The 22,476-nt window shown below is 39.6% G+C and overlaps 1 protein-coding gene across 1 annotated transcript in view; it reads right to left on the bottom strand.

The window, feature by feature from the left end:
- Nucleotides 1–11,217, bottom strand: part of FAM169A (family with sequence similarity 169, member A) — a 19,341-nt gene extending 8,124 nt beyond the window's left edge. Inside the window, exons 1-7 of the mRNA XM_009867911.1 lie at nucleotides 11,086–11,217; nucleotides 9,534–9,633; nucleotides 8,394–8,479; nucleotides 6,936–7,107; nucleotides 4,130–4,309; nucleotides 2,582–2,710; nucleotides 2,304–2,371 (exon numbers count right to left, since the gene is read on the bottom strand). Of these exons, the coding sequence (XP_009866213.1) occupies nucleotides 2,304–2,371; nucleotides 2,582–2,710; nucleotides 4,130–4,309; nucleotides 6,936–7,107; nucleotides 8,394–8,479; nucleotides 9,534–9,633; nucleotides 11,086–11,217 (867 nt within the window). The remainder of the gene's footprint in view (nucleotides 1–2,303; nucleotides 2,372–2,581; nucleotides 2,711–4,129; nucleotides 4,310–6,935; nucleotides 7,108–8,393; nucleotides 8,480–9,533; nucleotides 9,634–11,085) is intronic.
- Nucleotides 11,218–22,476: the final 11,259 nt, after the last annotated feature.

Here is a 22,476-nt window from a genome sequence, read left to right as displayed (position 1 = left end):
AGCAGGAATGCAGGTTACATGCACAATCAGCAGAAGAGGCTGCTTTTGTCAGAGTTCTATCTTCCTCCAAGTTCTTTTGCCTCTTGTTCCTACCCTCATCGTAATACTTCCATTTTTAATTCAGGTTAGCTGAGGACTCAGTGGATTAAGCACTTGATACAGTGAAGTAAGTACAAATAAAGTTATACACATTGTTCTCAACTGCTGGAAGTAATCTTGAAATGGCAATAACTAGCACCCAGGTGTTCCACCACTCTTCCAACCTCACTTCCAGTACTGTTGCCTAAAGGATGGCAATTCAGTCCTGAAAGGAATGCTGCCTTGAGGATGGAAGGCATCAACTAAACCTTTGAGTTAATGAGTAGAAGATACAGTGGGTACTTAGAAACAGCAGAAAGGCCATTTGCCCTTGAGGATGTTCAGACCAAACAAGACTCCTAATGAAAAGTTCTAACCTTGAAGATTAGGAGAATGCAGAAATCTCATGTACTGTTTGTAAAAGGTCTGAAACTTGGCCAAAAGTAAAGGCAGCAGGGGGAGATAGTGACCACCGACTCAATTCAAGACAAAGAGAATTTGACCCACCCAACCTGCAAGGAGCACTAGTCCTGCCTTACATGAGAAGCAAGGCTAATTTAAATGTATAACCAATAATAGAGGGAACAGTTATCCATCTAATGCATATGTACATAATAGACTGATACAAGCTTTGGCAGATACAACATCCAGCAGACATGTCAGGTGGAGAGATCTCCCATGTCCCTGGTGCTGAATAAAACAATGCCTGCTTGTTAAAGCTCGACCTGGCTTTAAGGAATTTCACTCCCAATGTTGGTGACAGTACCACCCAAGCGGGCCAGCAAAAAGTGGCGATACCTACATTCCGCTGGTTTTTTTGCAACAGTTTCAAATGAGTTTTAAATACGTAAGAATTTGTACACTAATGACAAATTACTCCAGCATCAAAACACACAAAATGGGGAGCACTAAGGTGAAAATTCAAGTTGGGGAATATTTCTTCCTAGTTTGGAGGGATGTGGGCTTTTGTTTGGTGGTCCAGCAGATTGCACAGCATTGCAGAACTGCTTACAGATAGTGCACGTACCAAGAGAGCTGCCAGCAACTCTACCAAGACATGAGTAGTTGGAGCAGTTTGGTATCTACAGCATTCCTCTTTGGGAAGATGGCAAGAGAGAGGGCTTGAGTTCTTAGTACTTAGAATTTTGTAACTGTGAGTTATCTCTCTGCTACTTTCTCCAAGTAGCTCTGCAGCCAGCAGGTGCATTTTGTAGATAATTTTGCTGATATGATCATTATTGAGAATCACCACTGAGTTCTAGATTCATATTCCATGACACTGTTACAAATGAAAAACAATTAAGAGTTGTGGTTTCTGTTCACTTGGAGACTAAGAAGAAATACCACTATTTTGTCAGTTTTGCTTTGGGAAACACCGATTTTCTGAACCAGGTAAAGGACCATTTGACATACATTTCAAATCTAAAGTTTAGATAGCAATATCAATTCAGTCATTTTTTCATATTTTTTAATTAAAGCATTTCTGTGAGACCATGATCATGGCAATACTAAAGACAGTCCTGAAGCACACAAATCCATGCTTAATGTCTTTGGAGTTACAAGTTTCTCAAGCACACTCTGCGTCGCCTCAGATCACAAATGAAAGAGAAGCAGTTTCATAATATTCAAAGACACAAATATATTTATGAACACATATCTATATGTAGCTGTAAACTGGCTGATATTTCAAATACATACAAAAAAAAAAGAAATCCTTCTATACAGACAATATAAGGATCTCTGAAAGTAAACTAAACACCTTACATTGTATTGAACTGTGATGTGAATGTGCACTTCTATAAACACTTTTCCTCATTCTCTCAACCCTTAAGATGACTCTACTATTCAACAGCTTTCTAGGCAGTTCAGTCTCAGAGCCAGTTGAAATACTCTCCCTTCTCCAATCTGCTAGCAAAGAACTAGAACTATGGACCCTGACAGCTGTGGCACAGACGCTCTACTTTCACAGCGACAGCTCCCCCCTCCTCACAATAAAAGTATTTTTAACTACAGCTTGGTCAATGTTACATCAGTGTGAAGCACAACATAAGATAAATGCATCTGTTACTTTTTCTGTGTATGTTGTGCAGACTTGAGACAATTAAGCTATGATATGACCAAACAATACTCTTATTTCTCCACCTCTGACTACCAAACTGCTTAAAAGAAATATCAGTCTGTGTACCTACACTTTGCGTTGTTTCTAGTTCAGACTGTGCACTTACTTCAGATACTGCTGCATCCTGAACAGGAACCTCTGCTTGGACATTATTTTCTTTCTGTGAAGCCTCTCCTGTTAAAAGATGAAATAGGGAAATGGAGATTTGTAGAACCTTTATATAACAATTAACTTTTCCAAATATGATCTCACAAGTCTCACGACAAATAAAAATCTTTCTGCTAGTTTCCACAGGCAGTGTTCACAGAAGTCACTGTTGTACTTGCAGAGTGCTTTTTCAACTTCTACTAAGTGTCAGGAGACAACAAAACAAAGCATCCATACCTGCAGTTATGCGCTTTTCATGTTGCAACATAGCCATAATAGATGTTCTCTGGAACCAATTTCCTGCTCCTTCCACCTCCCACAATAGGTGAGGATTCCCAGGGTACTTCTCAAAATATTGCTTGCAAGCTGGACAAACATAAAACGTAAAACCCCGTTATATTATATATATTATTTACTCAACTTTGCCTTATTTTTTTAAGTTTATCTGAAATCAAATTTATTTTATCTTCCACCATACACAAAAACCGTTCAACAACAGTAAAGTCTGAAATAAACATAATACTGCTTTATCCCACTCATCCTTCTCAATAAAACCTTTCTTCAGGTTTAATCACTTTCCATTATTACCTTAAGCTACAAATCGAGATGGATGGAATTTTCTTCTTTGCTACACACGATGCAAGTTTTACAGCTCCACTGGTCACTGTTCCTGCCAACCACAAGACTCAACCCAGGATGGAAGGGTTCTTCAGTAGAAGATATAGTCAAGTGATTTTTGTCTCACCCTGTGTTACTATAGGCACTTTTAAAAAGCCATCTCTAAGCAGGCAAACCCATTACCATTTCATGGTTTATCATCCACCAACTGCTCATGTCTGGAATATTTTCTTCTCTGCTGTCCCTCCACCTCTTTTCTCTCACGATATATATACACTAAATACACAGGTGGAGAAGCATGCTTTGACACTATTCTCTAGGGGCTACCTGGAAAACTATTGCTTTTCACTCGATTCACTACTGATGCATAATCCAAGCAGAGAAAATCCCTGTTGTATCATTCCTTGACCAGGGAAAGGAAATTCTGCTCAAGGCCACTTGCTGGTTGAAGCCTAACAAAACAGGGGTAGTAAGATCCAACAACAGACAATGGTACTGAGAAAAGCAGCGGCTTCCAGTGGCTAAGAAGGCCAGATGAAAAAGTTCACAAAAGAAAGCATGGCAGATGGCCTAAGAATAGGACAACCCTTGTTAAACAGGGCAGAGGAAATGTGCTTGCCTGAACACAGTTGTAAGCAATGCAACTTCCAGGACGTGTTTCATTTCTTAGATGACAATCCTCAAGTTGCTAATGAAAGAGCCCTAAATGTTTTCCTTCTAGATTAGAACTGCACCTACTTATACACAAGTTAAAACATAGCCTAGTATGTCCATTTGACCAGAAATTCTGAGAAAGTGTAAGTTGAATGACCTTGTGCATCTTAGATGTTAGCCAAAAAAAAAAAAAAAAAAGCGTTACAATGAAAGATAGACATTAGAGCACAGACAGATATACCACAGCCCATTCTGGAGGCTAGTGTGGGGACACAGTGGTAAATTTCACAGTAGCAGAAAGCCAACACAGATCCAATAATCTAATCCCATGTAAAGGATTAAAAATCTAATCAGGAACTACTTCAGCATCTTAAATCAGGATTTTTAGTCTGCACTGAAGAGCAGAACATTTAACACGGAAACTGAGGACAGAGCCACAAACATGGAGGTTGAATAATAGCAGTCATTTGTAAAGAAAGCACAAAGATCAGAAGAGTAAATTGAAGAGCTTGCCTGTATACATGAAAGCCGACAATGGATACTTTATGCCAAGAGCATCTTCATTAAATGAATTCACAAAGTCTTCCAATATTCTTAACCCAGAGTCTCTCCCACGATGCTGCTTTCTTACAAACATTGCATCTAGCACTGACAACTTATATTTCTGATTCTGGTAAGTGCTATAAGGACTTCCTGAAATAATGGGAGGGTAAAACACATCCATCGGTATTTCAGCATTGACGTGCTGCAGCATAGATCTTAGCATATTCAAATAAAAACTTACAGTTTCTAAAGATTATACCAAACTATATAGTTTTAAGTTATATGATATTCCTCAGGGGTCAGTATCGGGATGGATGCTGCTTAACATCTTTGTCAGTGACATGGACAGTGAGATTGAGTGTGCACCCTCAGCAAGTTTGCCAATGACACCACGCTTTGTGGTGCAGTCGATGCTCTGCAGGGAAGGGATGTCATCCAGAGGGACCTGGACAGGCTAGAGAGGTGGGCCTGTGCCAACCTCATGAAGTTCAACAAGGTCAAATGCAAGAACGTGCACCTGGGTTGAGGCAATCTCAAGCACTAACACAGGCTGGCTGACGAGCCGATTGAGAGCAGCTCTGCAGAGAGGGACTTGGTTGATGAAAAACTGAACATGAGCCAGAAATGTGCTTGCAGCCCAAAACGCAAATCACAATCAAGATAAGTGTGGCCAACAGGTCAAGGGAGGCGATTCTGACTCTCTGCTCTGCTCTCATGAGACCCCCACCTGCAGTGCTACATTCAGCTCTGGGGCATCCAACTTAAGGATGTGGACCTACTTGAGGTCCAGAGGAGGGCCATGAAGATAATTAGAGGGATAGAGCACCTCTCCTATGAGGACAGGCTGAGAGAGTTAGGATTGTCCAGCCTGAAGTAGAGAAGGGTCTGGGGAGACCTTATAGGGGCCATCCAGTACTTTAAGGAGGCCTACAGGAAGGAAGGGAAGGGACACTTTTATCAGAGAACGTAGTGATAGTAAAAGGGGTAATGGTTTCAAACTTAAAGAAGGTAGGTCTAGATTAGATATTAGGAAGAAATTCTTTACTGTGAGGGTGGTGAGACACTGCAACAAATAGACCAAAGCTGTGGACACCCCCCTGCCTGGAAGTGTTACAAGGCCAGGCTGGATGGGGCTTTGAGTAACCTCATCTAGTGGGAAATGTCTCTGCACATGGCAGAGGGGCTGGAACTAGATATCTTTAGGGTCCTTTCCAATCCAAACCATTCTATGATTCTATATACAATGATATTAAAAATTAAAAAAAGAAAATCACAAATTCCAAATTAAAGAGAAATCATAATGTTTTAGAAAAAGAAAAAACCCAAAGTCTGTACTACTAGTAACATAACCCTGCAGGCTCAATTGTAATCTCTGAAGGAATACATGTGAAAAGGGAATGTCTTCATTAAAACCAGATGTACCTGAATCTTATGCCTCTAAGCAAAGTTCTATGGTATCATGCCATAAAATGCCACAGAATTGTTTAGGTTGGAAAAGACCTTTAAGATGACATTCAAACATTAACTTAATACTGCAAAATCCACCACTAGACCACGACTCTAAGCACCACATCTGCACATCTTCTAAATACCTCCAGGGATGGTGACTCCATCATGTCTGTGGGCAGCCTGTGTCAATGTTTCACCACTCCTTCTGTAAAGATTTTTTTTCCCCCAATATCCAATTTAAGCATCCTCTGGTGTTAACTTGAGGTCATTTCTTCTTGTCCTATCACTTCATACTTGGGAGAAGATACCAACCCCCATATCCCTACAGCCTCCTTTCAGGTACTTGGAGAGAGGGATAAGGTCTCCCCTGAGCCTCCATTTCTCCAGGCTGAACAACCCCAGTGCCCTCAGCCACTGCGCGTTAAGACTTGTGCTCTAGATCCTTCACCACCTTTGCTGCCCATCTCTGGACATGCTTCAGCATCTTACTGGCTTTCTTGGAGTCAGGGGTCCAACACAGGGCTCAAGGTGCAGCCTCACCAGTGCTGAGTACAGGGGGCAATCACAGCCCTGATCCTGCTGGCCACGCTATTTCTGATGCAGGCCAGGATGCCATTTGCCACCTTGGCCACATGGGCACACCGCAGGCTCTTGTTGAGCTGGCTGTTCACCAGCACCCCCAGGGTCTTTTCTGTTGGGCCCTTTCCAGCTGCTCTGCTCCACGCTTCTGGCACTGTCAGGGCTTGTTGTGACCCAAGGGCAGGACATGGTGCTTGGCCTTGCTGTACCTAGTACTATGAGCCTCAGCTCGTTGATCCAGCCTGTTCATGTCCCTCTGTAGAGTCTTCCTGACCTCCAGCACATCGACACTCCCACCCAGGTTCATGTCATCTGCAAACTTACTGAGGGTGCAATTATATTCAATTCTACAGTCGTTTTATAAAAGAAGGATCTCTGCATTCTGGAGTTAGATAAAAAAAAATCCTGAAACAAAAAACTCCCAACCAAGCACTGCCCAATCCAACCATGTACAACTGTTCTGTGGGGGGTGGTGGGGTGGAGTAAGCTTTCAAGCATACCTCGTTTCTACCATTTTAAATATATTTTGTAGAATATGGAGAAACCTAAGAACTTTTAGACTGCTAAAGTATGTAAGCATCTAAGCTAGAAATTTTAACAGTAATCTGACCTCTTATAATTTCAGGAAAACATTAACTCATTATGTCTGCAAGGCTTGTGAAGCCTACCAAAGATATACTCTTCAAATAAGCTCCCTATCTCTCCCACTTTACTCCTCCCAAATCCTTCAATATTCACATTGTTTTACCTCTTGGTTTAACAGAATAATATCCAATAGCCTCTCCTTTTTGCCACATGATCTTAGCATATGCATTGCTACTATGACAGAGAAATGGGATTTCATTTCTCCCCCTTTCTTGTGTCCGATAGATAATTCTGTTCAGAACATAGAGTACAATCCTCTCTCCAACAGTCTTCACCTAAGGAGACAGAGAAGAATATTTTAGAAGAGTGGTGAGATTAGTTTATACTCATACATTAGGGACCTTATTTTTCAAAGTAGTCAGTTAACAGAGCTGCAGACATTCGAGAGATGCTAGAAGTGCTCAAGAAGGATGAAGTTCTGGAGTTTGAAGGAGTGGAGATGCTCAGAAGCCTTAAAAACAGGTTAAGTATATAGCACTACCATAGACAGAAAATATTTCATGACTTCAGCGTCACTCTTGATCCAATGGGTAAAAGCTGAGAGAAGTGCTAGTAGCAGGGCAGTGGGGAGAACATTTTAATTTTAACTCAAAAGTATTTTTGGATTTAATAAACATTCACCAAACATAACACAACACCAGCCCCAGAGTTCCCAGGCTATCAGGTAATTGGAGCCTGACAAAGGAGAAATCATGAGCGGTAGCAGGGCTTGGCACACTCAATCACTGATGACAGAGCGGCAATCAACAGGACATGATGCAGTGGAACAGCCAGTTACAACAGTTTCTGTGGCATGAAACAAGGAACTCAATATCCTTTTCTCTGTCCTGTAGGTCTCCTTTTACATACGAAACCTAAGGTCAAAATTATCCTACCCACTGCGAAAGAATGGAGGAACCACGTTCTTTTCTCCAAATTCTCTACAGTAAATTAAAAAAAAAATCCCACACAGATACCTAAGATGAGTGCCCAGATTCCATGAGCAGATAAATTACACTCTTAAAAAAAAAAAAGATTTCTAGGTCTGGAAAAAAAACAAAACACCAGGCTATACAGGTGTCATTAATGGCAAAACATCAATGATGAGCAGTTAAGCAGATACCAGGCAACTTACTTTCCCAGACTTCATGTACTGCCACCACAAACCACCAGCTTTAACTTGCCTCTATCAGACAGGTCCCCAACAGTATTTGTCACTTACTAGTCTTCTGATAAGACCAATAGGTACTGTTATAATACAATGCACCACTCTACTACAATGTTTCAATATAACCAAACATACAACATTCTAGAGAGCAAAGAAAAAACTTTTAACATTGTTAACATCTAAATAGCTTATAAATTAAGGTACTGTATGAGTGTCACTCTTGCCCTACACACTATCTTCACAATAAAGTTATCTGCTATCACCATTCCTCTATTCCCGCTGACCTTGCTTTTAACTTGAGACAGCCAATTCATTTCTGAATTAAATGAAGACATGTACCATCTCACACACTAGCTATTTGTCATTATTTTGAAGGGTAAGAATAATTGCTAGGTGAATGCTGAAGCGCTTTACCTGATGAAGCCCCTGTTTAGCACAGTAAGATGTTTTCACAATGTCATCAATTGACCACCACTGGTCAGCAAGATACAGGGCTACAGCTTGAAAAAAAACAAGGGGAAAAATAAGAAGTTAGTGATTCTTACCATTTCAGAAGAAACATATTAAAGCTGCTAAACAATTAGGAATAACATTTTAGTAATCAAGTTAAGCATCTTCTAGTTGGCACTACATTAATGCAGCTCTTACTACCCTAGCACAGCAAATGTGGTCCTATATACCCTCTCTTAATGTAATAATGTAATGCTTCCTAGTCCAAAACTTATCTGAAAGCTGAGAACAATAAAACCAAACACAGATTTCATTCAGTATGATATACAACAGCTGTTTTTCAGATACAAGCACTAAATTTCATCACTGTGCTCTAGCACCTCCTTCCAATAAAAACCAGGCCTGCTAGGAATCTCATTCATATATATATTTTAGTTTTGAAATACTAATGGATATTGATATTGAAACTGTGCAAATTTTAGGGAGTCAGATGAATACAAAAAGGCTGATGGCCATGTGATTAGCAACTAGGAAGTTTGATCTATCAGCATTTGTGGCATCTTGGCAATCATATACATGGCATTATATGGAAAGAGAAGAAAACATGGAAGGGAGAAAGGTAAGGGAAAAAAAACAAACCACAACAACACAACACAAAATGACATCTTAGATGTCATCCTAGGCAGGACCTGGTAGGACCTAAAGCTAAAGACAAACTTACACTTGATGATGATCAATCATTGCTAATAAAGAACATCTAAATTTATGGGCAAAGTAATGGACTCTGTGAGTGATAAATTCCTTCTGGAGAGGTGAGGTGTACATAAAGACATGATGTATACAGATTCAGATAAGTATCATGTTGTTTTGCTACATATATTCTGAATCCAATGGGTCCAGTTCTACTCTGATTAGCATGCAGAGTCCGATCACTGTTGTATATGAATCAACAAAAATACTATGGGGAAAAAGAATGCAGTGAACAAAAAATGTAAAAATGGCAAAGTTATGAGCTACATTAGCATGAAATGAAGAAGGACTTGGCTACATGTATCTGTCACAGAAGAAGGAACAGCAACAGAGATTAAAATCTTAAAATGAAACCTTTAAGAGAGTCCAACGGTGAAAACAAAGCAAGAACTTTGTGTGTCGTATCATCACCATAAATAGGAACAAACCCAACAGTTGTCACATTAATAGGAATCTGAAACAGAAGTACAAAATACTTTGATAGACCCTTGCTAAAACAACATTATTAAAATATAAAGAGAATGTTCAGCAGCTTAAGCAATATGAATGTTGAAAACAGAGTACTTAACAGTTAACTGTAAAAGACAAGAATCAGATCCTAGGCCTTACTTTAGGCTTTTCTTTCTAAAGACAGACTACATCATGAAGAGCTGACTCTCAGGATCTAGTAGATCTCCCTACAGTAATTTATACTGTTACAGCTCCCTGCTGTCAGCAGTTTGCATTTATGTGCGTAACTGAATTTGTGCAAAGAGCCAGCAGCATGTTCACATCAACTCTCTCAGCTATGCAGGCTGTCAAAGTCAACAGAAGAACAAGGCAGGCAGTCAAGTACAGAAACAAAATGCCTCAGCAAAATGGCTGTTTGTTAACATGAGCCCTAATGCAGGACAGTGGAAAGGCTGGATTCAGAACAGCTTTCTTCTCTCAAATTGCACATTTTAGGAATTCCAAAGTTATCTGTTTGATTTGCCCTCAGGAACAATGTAAGATGAGTCAAATCAATCCATCTTTAAGGAGTTGACTACCTGTGTGGAAATGCATTTTTTTGATATTTAAATTCACGTTTTCAATGTTTAATTAATGAATAAAAAACTAGACAGACATTAATGGTGTGGTAGATAAGACTTGCTCAAACAATCTAAGAAGATCAGTAAGTGCTATGCCACAAATGATGTTTATACAAACAAACATTTAGGCACACAGTACATGCAGAAATGCAGCAAAGTACTCAAGACCCTTGCTTCCACCAAGGAATCTACACCACTAACCTTTCATTCCCACAGAGAATCTTCTCAGCTCACTTTTCACTGAAGTTACACATCATTGCTTTTATTGGTCCTAGTTCTAATAGAAATGTTCATCTAGACACAACCACCATTGAACAATTTATGCAAGGGATAAATGCTTAAAAAAAAAGCGTCCCAGACAGCCTCTTCTAGAACTCCAAAAACTAGCATGGAGTAATTCAGAAAAAGAGAATCAGTTTTGAAATTATTGAAACTTGCTGATCAAGATTTGAACCCAACCATGAAGAGCACTGAAGGATTCAAATACAAAAAAGACAATCAGCTTCAGTAAACCAGAAACCCCTTAGCTACAACAACAGATTTTTGTGACTGCATGATTTAGTGCCTTTTAGGAAAGTGTCTGACTCTTCTCCACAAATTATTTAATGCATACGGATCCACTGTCTAAAAGCACCAAAGTCACCAATGCCCAGATTCAAATGCAATTCCAGAACGAAAAGAAGAAAAGCTTAACATACAAAGAGGAATTTGAAAAATCACAAAAGCTTTGCTAAAAATAATTATGTAATTCAATAGTTATGGACTGGATATTGTAAATCTTTTAATACTACAAGTATATCAAGAAAACTGGGACTAATCCATTTGCTGATTTTTACCTTGGTATGGCCTGGCACAGAGAAGAATTCAGGATTCTTTGGATTCCCCTTCTGAAGGCTAAATATATAGTTCTCTCCTGAACTCTCCAAGTCTTCATGACTGTAGGTGCTTAAAATATCCACAGGGAACATCCTCTTGAGAAATAAATAATACAATTCCTGTAGGTAGTTTGAAAGATACAATCCACAGTTTATCACACATTCCCACTAAACGTAATGCTAAACATAATGCTGCTGCTCTCTAGAGTCCTGCATATTCAAGTCAGAAAAGAGAAATGCAATTAGGATGGTGCTCATTAATACCCAGTCTGCAAAACAATATATGACCCCAATCTGCTTTTATAAGCAAAAAAAGGTGAGTTTAGCCCATAGATCCCCTTAAACCCAAACATGGCAGATCTCCAACACACAAGTGCCTAGTTTGCAGCACACATGCAATAGGTCATGTGTTGCCTTGAGGTGGCAGGCTCCCAGATTGCACTTTTGAGGACACAGATTAAGCAGCAAGTGGCCAGTCAAATAAAAAGTAAACAGCCCAAAAGATAACCAATCAGAAAGAGAAGTTCATTTATTTTTGAGACTTTATCTAAATCCATCTCCAAAGAAACCATTATTCAGACTTTCTCTCAACAACTGGACCAGTCCCTACCAACTGGATGTTTCCAAAAGCACTTCAACAAGAGGTGCTACAAGCTTGCTAAAACCAAGAACCCACAAGAGACTAATGCAGAATTATAAAGAGGCAAGACAAAAGCCAAAGCACTGAAGACCAACCATAGTGGCAATATCTCCTTGAAAGCTCTTAGATTCAAATATTCCTTGTCAAAGTGGCATCAAATTAAGAACTCCTGAAATGTACTGCATGCTCTTCAGCTAAGGCTCTTACAGATCTATAGAACTATACACAGACCCCTCAAGCTCCTTGAACTCAAACTCTCACAAGTGTGAGCTACCACAGCTTCACGAGAACCAGTTCTGGAGGAACATAGGGATCTTGTGATCCATCTCACTCAACTTCCAGAAACTTACTACCCAACTTTCAAAACCACAAAGGTTTTCATAGGGGATTTACAACTCCTAGTCTCCACTATGGAGTATTTTTAAAGATTTTTTATTAAATCCCAGTCTCCAATGATTTTTTTCCTTTATCTCCAGTTCCCTCTCTTTAATCTCCCATTCTGTGTTCTACTGACACAGGTAAATCAATTGCAAAAGAAATCTTTCATTTCAACTCACCCACTAGCAACTGAAAAGTCAGCATTTTGAAAGCTTTAACAGCAGTAACATACTACTGTTAAATTACTTGCCTAGATTAGGCTGCTCCTTTTGCACCTACTAGCTTCAGTTGCTCTTCCTGTTCATCAGAGGGGACCTCAAGAATCGAAGGTGAGGCACACATGCCCCTGAAAGCAGCTGCAATTCACAGTGGCCAGAGCACCCGCTGCTAGGGAAGCAGTTCACTCTCCATTGGTTTCTTTACCTCTAATAGATAGGGTTTACCCACCTGTATTACAGTTCCAAAACACACCAGCAATATTGCAGCACATGTAAACTGATCTAAGTATGTTACAAGAGGCACAGTAAGAGAGTTGAGTGATTGCATGTCACGGCTTCTACAAGAGGATGAGACTTTAGTGCTCAGTTAGTTGCAACAGGCTAGGTAAATTCTGCTTTAAGGGAATACAGATACATGAAAAAAAGTTAATTTCTCCTATGCTGGTAGAAAGGAAAAAATCCCTCCACTATTAAAAAATACCTAAGTGCTTAGATAACTCTGAGAATAACAGAAAAAGTGACCCAAGCTTTTGTTATGACCAATATACAAGCAAGCTACAAGCTATAACTGAAAGCCTCTAGGTAGTAATTCCTGAAATTTTTTAGAATAAAATAATACAAGACTATATCAAACATGCAATAAGAAATTCAGTAGAAATTCAGTAGATTGTCCGAGTTCCAACCACTACACCCTATGAAAATAAATGCAAAGCCCAGATCTTTGCTTATAAGCAACTCCCCCCCAAATCTCTTTTCTGCTACTTATTAAATTAACTGAACTACTCTCAAAATCAAAGACTTCCCTTCTCTTGAGCTCTTTGTTACTTAACGCTTTCATACAGCATACTTTGATTTTTACCCGTTTTCAACCCATTAATTAGTCACTTTTCGACTTTTCATCTTCCATCATTTACAGAGAATGGGTTAAGCAGAAAAATTACCTAGCATGCCTGATAAATAACCATCTATCAAAAACAGATAAAAAAAACCAAACAGGTGAAAAACTGGTCAGATGATCAGGCCTAAAGAGTGGTGGTGAATGGAGTCAAATCCAATTGGTCACAAGTGGTGTTGCCCAGGGCGCAGGATTGGGGCCAGTTCTGTTTAATATTTTTATCAGTCATCTGGACAAGGGGATCAAGTGCACCCTCAGTAAATTCATGGTCAACATGAAGCTGAGAGGGAGTGTGGATTTGCTAGAGGCCAAGAAGGCTCTACAGAACCATCTGGACAGGCTTGATGAGTTGGCTGAGGCCAATGGTACAAGGTTCAGCATGTGCCATGCAGCAAGCTAGGCACATAGAGTGACAAGTTCTCAAACACTTTTGTGATACAATTTGTCTACAGTATTGAAGAGATTAGAAATATTTCACAACATATAAGCTCATTAGACCCTTGAAGAAATCAGTAACTATATACTCAAGGGTACCAAGTTACATGAAAAGGATTAAACAGGTGAAAAAATAAGAACATCCCATGCCAGTCTACAGCAAAACATAAGGAAGTAGTTCAATAGTGCAAGATGTAAAAATCTTAATTTTTGAAAGGCAAAATAACCTACCAAAGATAACCAAATGGCTTTCCGTAATAACAAATGAATAACAAATAAATAATAACAAATAAATGGAGGAGGCTGAGGGGTGACTTGACAAAATATGTCAAGGGGGAGTGTCAGGAGGACAGTGCCAGGCTCTTTTCAGTGATGTCCGACAACAGGACAAAGGGCAATGGGTGCAAGCTGGAATACAGGAGATTCCACAAAAATATCAGAAAAGACTTTTTCACTGTGAGGGTGACAGAGCCCTGGCACAGGCTGCCCAGAGAGGTTGTGGAGTCTCCTTCTTTGGAGACATTCAAAACCCACCTGGTCGTGTACCTGATCATAGATGCAAGTCTGATCACAGAATGGCCTAAGCTGGAAGGGACCTTAGAGATCATTTTAATCCAGCCTCCCTGCCACCAGGGACGCCACCTCTTGACTAGATCAGGCAACACATGTGGATCTGTGTGACCTACTTTAGGTGATCCTGCTCTGGCAGGGGGGCTGGACTAGATAATCTTTTGAGGTCCCTCCCAATCCCTAACATTCTGTGATTCTGTGATTTCAGTCACAAAAGCACAACTCGTTTGCCAGTGTCTTTCAGGTAGAAAAAAAAAAACCAGATGGCTTCACATCTAGCCTATGTCATGTAATGCAAAAGGGGAAAAAAAAAAAAAACAACTTTTCAGTTTTCCTTCACAAAAGCATTACACATTTTTCCCCACTGAAGCAGGAGAAACAGTACAGGTCTCTGCCACACAGTTCGTCACACCCCTTTCTGTTGCTCTAAGCCTCCACATGTTGCACAACCGTAAAACTGTCAGGTCAAATCCTTGTCACACATTGCATGGCCGTGCACTGCTCATGGTATACCACTTCAATTGGTTAGCAGCCAGGTTGACCAAGCACACTTGATGTAGCCTTAAGCAACCTAACTCATAATGACCATTTATACTAGACATTAGAAGCATGTGTTCAGAGGCCAGGAATATTTTTTTTCTTCAATGAGGCCAAAATATGCTTCATCTTCTCTCACTTAAAAGAGGAAAATCTTACACTCTTCATAACCATACAATTTCACATAATAGCATTAAAGATTGTATTTAATAAACTCACATAAGCAATATTTGCTTTAATGTGGACTTGTATGACTTTCTCCCTTGTCAACATTATGCAAGCTACTACGTGAGGCACAGCATGCCCTTTTTTAGGAACAGCTGCAGCACCAGAGGGTAACAGAGATCAATTCAAGGAACACCAATAAAAACATCCACATTTAACAGGGTAAGTGAACATTCTGTGTGCAACTGTGGCAGTTCCTTATTCACAAAACCTTTATTACTTTAAGCATTACGGTTAGAATTAAATGTAGAATAACTGGACAACACTGCAAATTGACTTGATTATAAACTATAGCTGCAACCACTTTTTCATCTTAGGAATGCATGAAGGAGAGATGCACAGTACACAGAGCCTCCAGCACACACATGGATTTTTTTTGAAACATATCATCCTATTGCAGACTCTCAATACCAAGTACCACAAAAAGCAATACTGTTTTTTATAGCATGTCAGAGGGCTTAAGTGCAGTTTAAAACTGAGTTTGAGTGCCTTTATCTTAAGGCAACTGAAGTCTAAGTGGTTAGACTGCCAGCCTAAGGTTCAGAAGCACCAAGATGAATTTCCAGCTCTCGTACAGACACATTACTTGATCTGCCTAAACTCCTCATCTACAAAATGCAAATAATCACTGCCACTGAGAGATCAGTATTGAGAAATACTTTACACAGACATAAGATCATAAATTTGTATTAAAACTTTACAAGTACTAGAAGAAGACAATTACTTACACAGCACAATTACACAGCTCTTTACCTTTAAAAAACTCAAACAACAGCAAAAAAACCACCAAACACAACCCACTACAATCCAATAAGGACTCCTCCAACATAGAGTAACTGGGACAGAAATATGCCTGGTATAACAAATAGATGCAAAACTAGAATCAACAGCTACATACCAGGTGATCAATCTTCAGAATTAATCTGTGTTTAACAATAAATAACAATAACTAGACGTGGGCTTCTTAATTAAAATTTGAAATTTGGACAACAGACACAGGGTGCTCAAGCTACGACCTGCAGAACTTTTCTACTAAGCCAGGACAACTACAACAGATTTACAGAGCTAAATCCAGTTTGTGGCTGGTCACAAGTGGTGTTCCCCAGGGCTCAGGACTGAGGCTAGTTCTGTTCAATATCTTTAGCAATGATCTGGGAGTGAGTGCACTCGCATTAAGTTTGTAGATGACACCAACTGGAGCGAGAGCGTTCATCTGCTCTAGGGCAGAAAGGCTCTGTAGAGTGATCTGGACAGGCTGGATCAATGGGCCGAGGCCAACTGTATGAGGTCCCACAAGGCCAAGCACCATGTCCTGCCCTTGGGTCACAACAAGCCCTGACAGTGCCAGAAGCGTGGAGCAGAGCAGCTGGAAAGGGCCCAACAGAAAAGAAGGTGGGAGCGGAGCAGCAGGAAAGGGCCCAGCAGAAAAGTCCCTGTGGGTGCTGGTGAACAGCCAGCTCAACAAGAGCCTGCGGTGTGCCCACGTGGCCAAGGTGGCAAATGGTATCCTGGCCTCCATCAGAAATAGCATGGCCAGCAGGATCAGGGCTGTGATTGCCCCCTGTACTCAGCACTGGTGAGGCTGCACCTTGAGCCCTGTGTTGGACCCCTGACTCCAAGAAAGCCAGTAAGATGCTGAAGCATGTCCAGAGATGGGCAGCAAAGGTGGTGAAGGATCTAGAGCACAAGTCTTACGTGGAGTGGCTGAGGGCACTGGGGTTGTTCAGCCTGGAGAAATGGAGGCTCAGGGGAGACCTTATCCCTCTCTCCAAGTACCTGAGAGGAGGCTGTAGGGATATGGGGGTTGGTATCTTCTCCCAAGTATCAAGTGACAGGACAAGAAGAAATGGCCTCAAGTTGCACCAGGGGAGGTTTAGCTTGGATATTGTGAAAAAAAATCTTTACAGAAAGAGAGGTGAAACACTGACACAGGCTGCCCAAGTATTTAGAAGATGTGGTACTTTGGGACATGACTTAATGGTCATGGTAGTGTTGGGTTGATGGTTGGACTTTTCCAACCTTAAAGATTCTATGATTCTAGAACTAATCCAGCTCCAGCCCAGCCCACAGGACACACATCAGGTTCCAGTGCTGTGATGAAGTATTGGCATACTCTGACAAAAAGCAAGCTACAGCAATGTATAACCTCAGCTTTAAGCTGTTTAAACAACTGCTGAACTATTGGATCACAAGAACTCCAATGACTGTCGTGCATTTCTTCTCAAACATCACGTATCTTGAACCAAATTCCATCATAAAAATATAATCCTACCATGGTCTCCCAGACTAGCTATAAGGTACACCTTGGGAAGCATCATGAAGAGAGATATAAAATGCAAACTATATGTATGTCCATATACACGCTAGCTGCTCATGTTCCAGAGAAAACCAAGACAGCACTGCAGAAGTCCCAAGCCACACTCCAGAACCAGAACTGATAATGGATGATGCACCCATCAGCGATTATCTTCTCAGAGCAGCAAGAAGATAATTTCCATTTTGCTCTATTATTTTCCCACCTTGCAACGTCCAGTTGCTGGTTTGGTGGAAGCTGTGAAACCACATCAAAGCCATGACAAAATAAAAAAACTTTTAAGAACTATTTTCAGTCTTCTAGCTTCAACTACCAATAAAGCATCACATCTGCCATGTCTAAAATTTTTAAATTCTACTAACACTAATTCTAATAATAGACAAATTACATAAATGTTTATTTGCTTAGACTACCAGCTGTTACATACACAAAACATTTTAATTGCTTTTATTTCTTCTTTACTCAAATATCAAATACTCTGAATTTGGAGGGTTGTTTTTAAAGTTTTTTCTTGTTTCTAACCAAGTACATTCTGAAAAATTTAAACAAGTATAAAGGCTGTTCAATCTTTTCCAGTATAGAAGTTTTACAACCAAGATAAATAATCACTTAAATACGCATATAGATACCCGTCTACTTTATTATGAGTCTTGTAGCTTGAAATACATAGGGAAAACCTGACTCAGTTAATAATTTAGACCACTACGATAACAACACTTTTATGTTTTATAAATACTCCTACTTGTTTTAAAACTCTATTCATTTTAACTTGTAAAGTAATGTATGTTAACTGCAGGAAAAGATTTTAGGAAAGGAACGTTGTGGTTTTTTAAACACTAGAGTATATACTAGGATTTCTTGAAAGTCATCAGGCTTGAAGAAGCAACAATAGTACACTATTTGTTCTACCACACTCAATAGCTAAGTCAAACTCTCCTCGCTCAAATAACTGTATACTTAAACGTATGTTTCCTTGGGTTTTAATTTAAAAAAAGCCTGTTTCTGTACATCGCTAAGTAGTCTTCAAACGATTACCTGCACCACTGCACTAAGTTATATAAATATTATTTCCTGCATTGTGGCTTTTGTTCACATTTTTAGAAAATATAGACACATCAGTCTTAAATGCAAGTTCTTTCTAACTCTGATAAAATTTGCTTTGGGTTAGGGTTTTACTTTTTTTCTAAAAGGAAAAGGTTGGCTTTTTTTGAATAAGAAAAATAAATCCCAAAATAATATCTATTCACAGCCTATAAAAATCCCAAATAGAAAGTTCTTAAGTGGTCTAGAGGTTGTTGTCAACATTCACCAATAGCTTTGGATTAATATGCCAACCACATTATCTGTAATCTGCTTGAAGCAGCTTATGCAGCTCTGGTTTCCTACCAGAGACACAGATCAAAGCTGTCGATCTGAATGCAAATAAAAAAAACAGTAATGGATTCTTTCCGTTCACGGATTAGCCACCACAATTTAACTCAAATTTTCTTGTGTAACATGGAATTATGAAATCTATATAAAGGATCTAACTTTGCAGTTCTGGTATAAAACACAATTGCAGTGGAGGTCGGCAAAAACTATCGTCAAAAGGTCTGTATGACTGGGTTCAAATAAGTCTCTCATCAAACAAAGCATGAAGAAGGAAGGAAAGAGTCCTCAAAATTAAGTTTTTGCATGTGATGTCAACTGAAAAATAATAATTAAAGTTTGAAAAACATACATGTTAATTTCATTAAAACAAAATACATTCTTAAAATACACCTAACAATAAAAAAAACCCACAATATTTGGTAGTTCTAAAAGACTAAACTGTAACATTAAAGAGTACTTTTAATCAACTGGTGGTTAGATTTGCAGAAAATGTGAACTCTGCTTACATGCATAAAATCACACAGCTTTAATCAAAACAGGTCAGAAAATGCAGCTGAGGTGACAAATAGTATCTGGAGAATATATTACACAACTTGTCTCTCAAATCCACCTCAGGTAGGTAAGGTTCTTAAAGCATATGTCTGATTAAGAATCTGTGTAACGCCACTGGCATTTTCCTCAAGTGATTTAAAGTTACACACTTGATTAGGTAGCCTATTTAATCAAAACACAGAGTTCTTGGGTATACAGACTATTAATCATTTTTCTACACAGTCTCACATTTTAATGAGATTGTCATCTAGTTTCTTGAAGAGCATTTTCTTCAGCAGAGTTTTGGGAATTTAATATGCACAAGTGTTTCCTTCAAGCAAAGTGTGCCAGAGATTTACTAAATACAACATCAGTGTTTTGAGTTCAGAATACTCACAATTAATAAACCAAAAAAAAAAAAAGCAAGTTTTTCTCTTTAAGAAATATTTCATGCCTTCCTTGTCAGCTTCTCAAACTCTAGGTGAATATATCCATTTACAAAATTAAATTCACTCCAGTTGTGTTTGAAACTAATGAAAATCCAAAAGACAGAAGATAGGACTACATGCAATTATCACTTCCTGGATCAGCGTCTCTGACACGTATCTGATTTCGTCTGTGCTCAGCACTCACTCTTCTGTCCAATATCCCCCTATGCTGTGACTCTTCTTCACTACATAAGATAAACCTGCCTAGTGTCTTAAAAAATAAGATCAAACCACACAGAGACACCCCTAATGACCCATCTTTCCTCTCATTGTCTTTTCTGTTCAGCAGTTCAGAACAACTTTTTCCAGTTCTCCAGAGCCACTCTGGAGGTGGGAGCTCCCAATTTTACTCCTGCACATTATATCCCTTTCTTAAAGATCTTAAAAGCTCTCCCTAGAGGAAACACTTGTAGCTCACACTCAGCACCCCTCTTCTAGCAGCTGGCAATCCACCTGGCATACACCCACCATGCTGCTCTTGTCCCTGCTCATCTTCCACCACTCTGCATCCCTAGGTTCACCTCCTGCTCTGCAGCTTTATTTGTCACTTCCTATCAGAACATCTCCTACTTGGCACCCATGCTTCTTGGCAACTTGCTCCATCTTCAAGCCTTCATACCCTCCTCTAACATTATCGTTCCAGCTCAGAAGGGCCACCTTGAAAATATATCTAGTGATTTCAGAGATAACACAACAATAAAGAAAACTCTTCCCTTGATCATACTTACAAAAACCTCACTGAATCTGGTTAGATAGCTGGTGGACTATTAAGCGTAGCATAACAAACCTAACATCAAAATGAGGGTGGTGTTGCAGTAATCCTGTGTACGCATTTGCATCCATTTTAAAAATGCATGATTTTGCTGTCTTCTCCCCACAGCTGGGGCAGACTTCAAAGCTGCACAGATCAGGGGCACCAGTTGCAGGCACATGTTAGCACAGTCTAATGAGTTACTGCTCACAAGCTGAACAACAGCAAATCTCTGTATGGCTGCTTCAAGTATACTCCACATGTAAATTCAAATGTGCTGGTGACCATGGTTACTAGCAATGAGCAGCAGGTCATTAAGCTTTGCAATCATACCCAAGGAGTTACTAAAACAGTTGCCGGAGCTACAGCTATGCCACATAAAGTCTGTGGATGTCACCACTTTCAGCAAGAGCTAAGTGGTATTCAAGCTATTTTTGCCTTTTAAAAATTATGTGTAGAAGTTTCTGTTGGTTTTGCTTTATTTCTGAAGTAGTTTGCAGCAGGAGACATCTAACTAAGAAAACAGCAATACCACTGGTTTTGTGGATGATTCAAATGAAAATGAGAAAAAGGGAGTAGAAATTAACATGGGATCTTCCCCAGGAATAGAAGTAAGTAACAAGTGAAGCAGGGAAAACAAGTAAGTCGGACAACTCTAAAGCTTTGTTGCAGAGCAGCAAGCACACAGAATTAAGAAGTTTCAGAGCCTAGCTATACAGTCCTAAGGCCCATTTACAATAGCTTGACAATCAGAATCCAGAAATACTACTTCAAATCTGTTACTGTAGTGTGTAACAATTTCAACTTCACTGTAGATCAAGATTCACATCTTTCCAGAAAGGGAATAGGTAGCTATCTCCAAGAAGTATTACAATTACCTTCACAAGATGTCAGATGGTTAAAAATAGTGTTTAATAAAAGCAAATTCTGAATTTTACCTGCTATTTGCACTCAGCGTTCTGCAGTAGCAAGGTTTTTTTCAGCTGCACACAAGCAGCTTTGGCTTGGCTATATATAACAAAACTATGAATTTCACAGGCAATGCAGTTTGTGGACTCAGCAATATAGTGTGGGATCAAGGAATACCAGAAGAGCTAGGGACATAGTTAACTAGAACTTTACCTCGCCTTTCCCAAGGGGAAGGGTGAAAGCCAGATGACAAAAATACTACAGACATCACAAACAGTGTTCAAAGGAAGTAATCAGGGCTTTCAGACTTGATACCTGGGCCACGAACATCATGAGGAAGTCATGATTGAGTGAGTGTCAGTCTGAGGCCAGTTATTTTGTGAAGTTATTTCAAGCTACCACCCCAGGTGATAAGACACCATTCTCACAAATACAGTGGTGGGACCAAGCATTTCCACGTGTCCACATAAAACAGGACTAACACTTTCTCACCTTCACAAAGGTCATACAGATAGACTATTCCAATCTAGGTACTGCTAGACTCAGCAGTGAATTTGTTTTCCTCATCTCATCTTCAGAAGGATGGAAAAAAGACACATATGAACTAAAACTATAAAACTAGAAGTAAAGTCCCTCCTCTAGAAAATAAGCATTCAGGAAACACAAATTCAAACCTAGTATCAATATGACTAAGAAGGTGGGGAAAAAAGTCAAGCATCTTGTAGGGTGTCCAGCTACAAGAAAAAAAAAGGAGCCATGTCTGGTATTTCTTGTTTATGTAGAATTCCTGTTCCAAAAACACAAGAATAAAACATCAAAATGCTATTTCACTGCTCTGAGCCCTCAAGAATGTGTTCAGACATCAACTGACTTGCATCCCTCTCCTCTAAGTTTTCCAGTGGGACCACACAAATAAACAGCAGCTCAAGGCACATCTTCCCCAAAATGAATGACTTAACCCCATTGTCCATACAATACTGCCATCAGAACCAATATTTAGCAAACTCCTTAGCGAACAGAGCACATTCCCAAGTGAGCAGCTCCATGTTTGCCTTTGCTTTCAGCAGTCTTGTACTTGCTCATGGTTCAT

The sequence above is a fragment of the Apaloderma vittatum genome, unplaced genomic scaffold, assembly GCF_000703405.1.
Source record: "Apaloderma vittatum isolate BGI_N311 unplaced genomic scaffold, ASM70340v1 scaffold14004, whole genome shotgun sequence".
In the NCBI taxonomy this organism is placed as follows: Eukaryota; Metazoa; Chordata; class Aves; order Trogoniformes; family Trogonidae; genus Apaloderma; species Apaloderma vittatum.
Note: the sequence above shows the minus strand (reverse complement) of the source record. Positions and strands in the feature narration are given on the sequence as shown.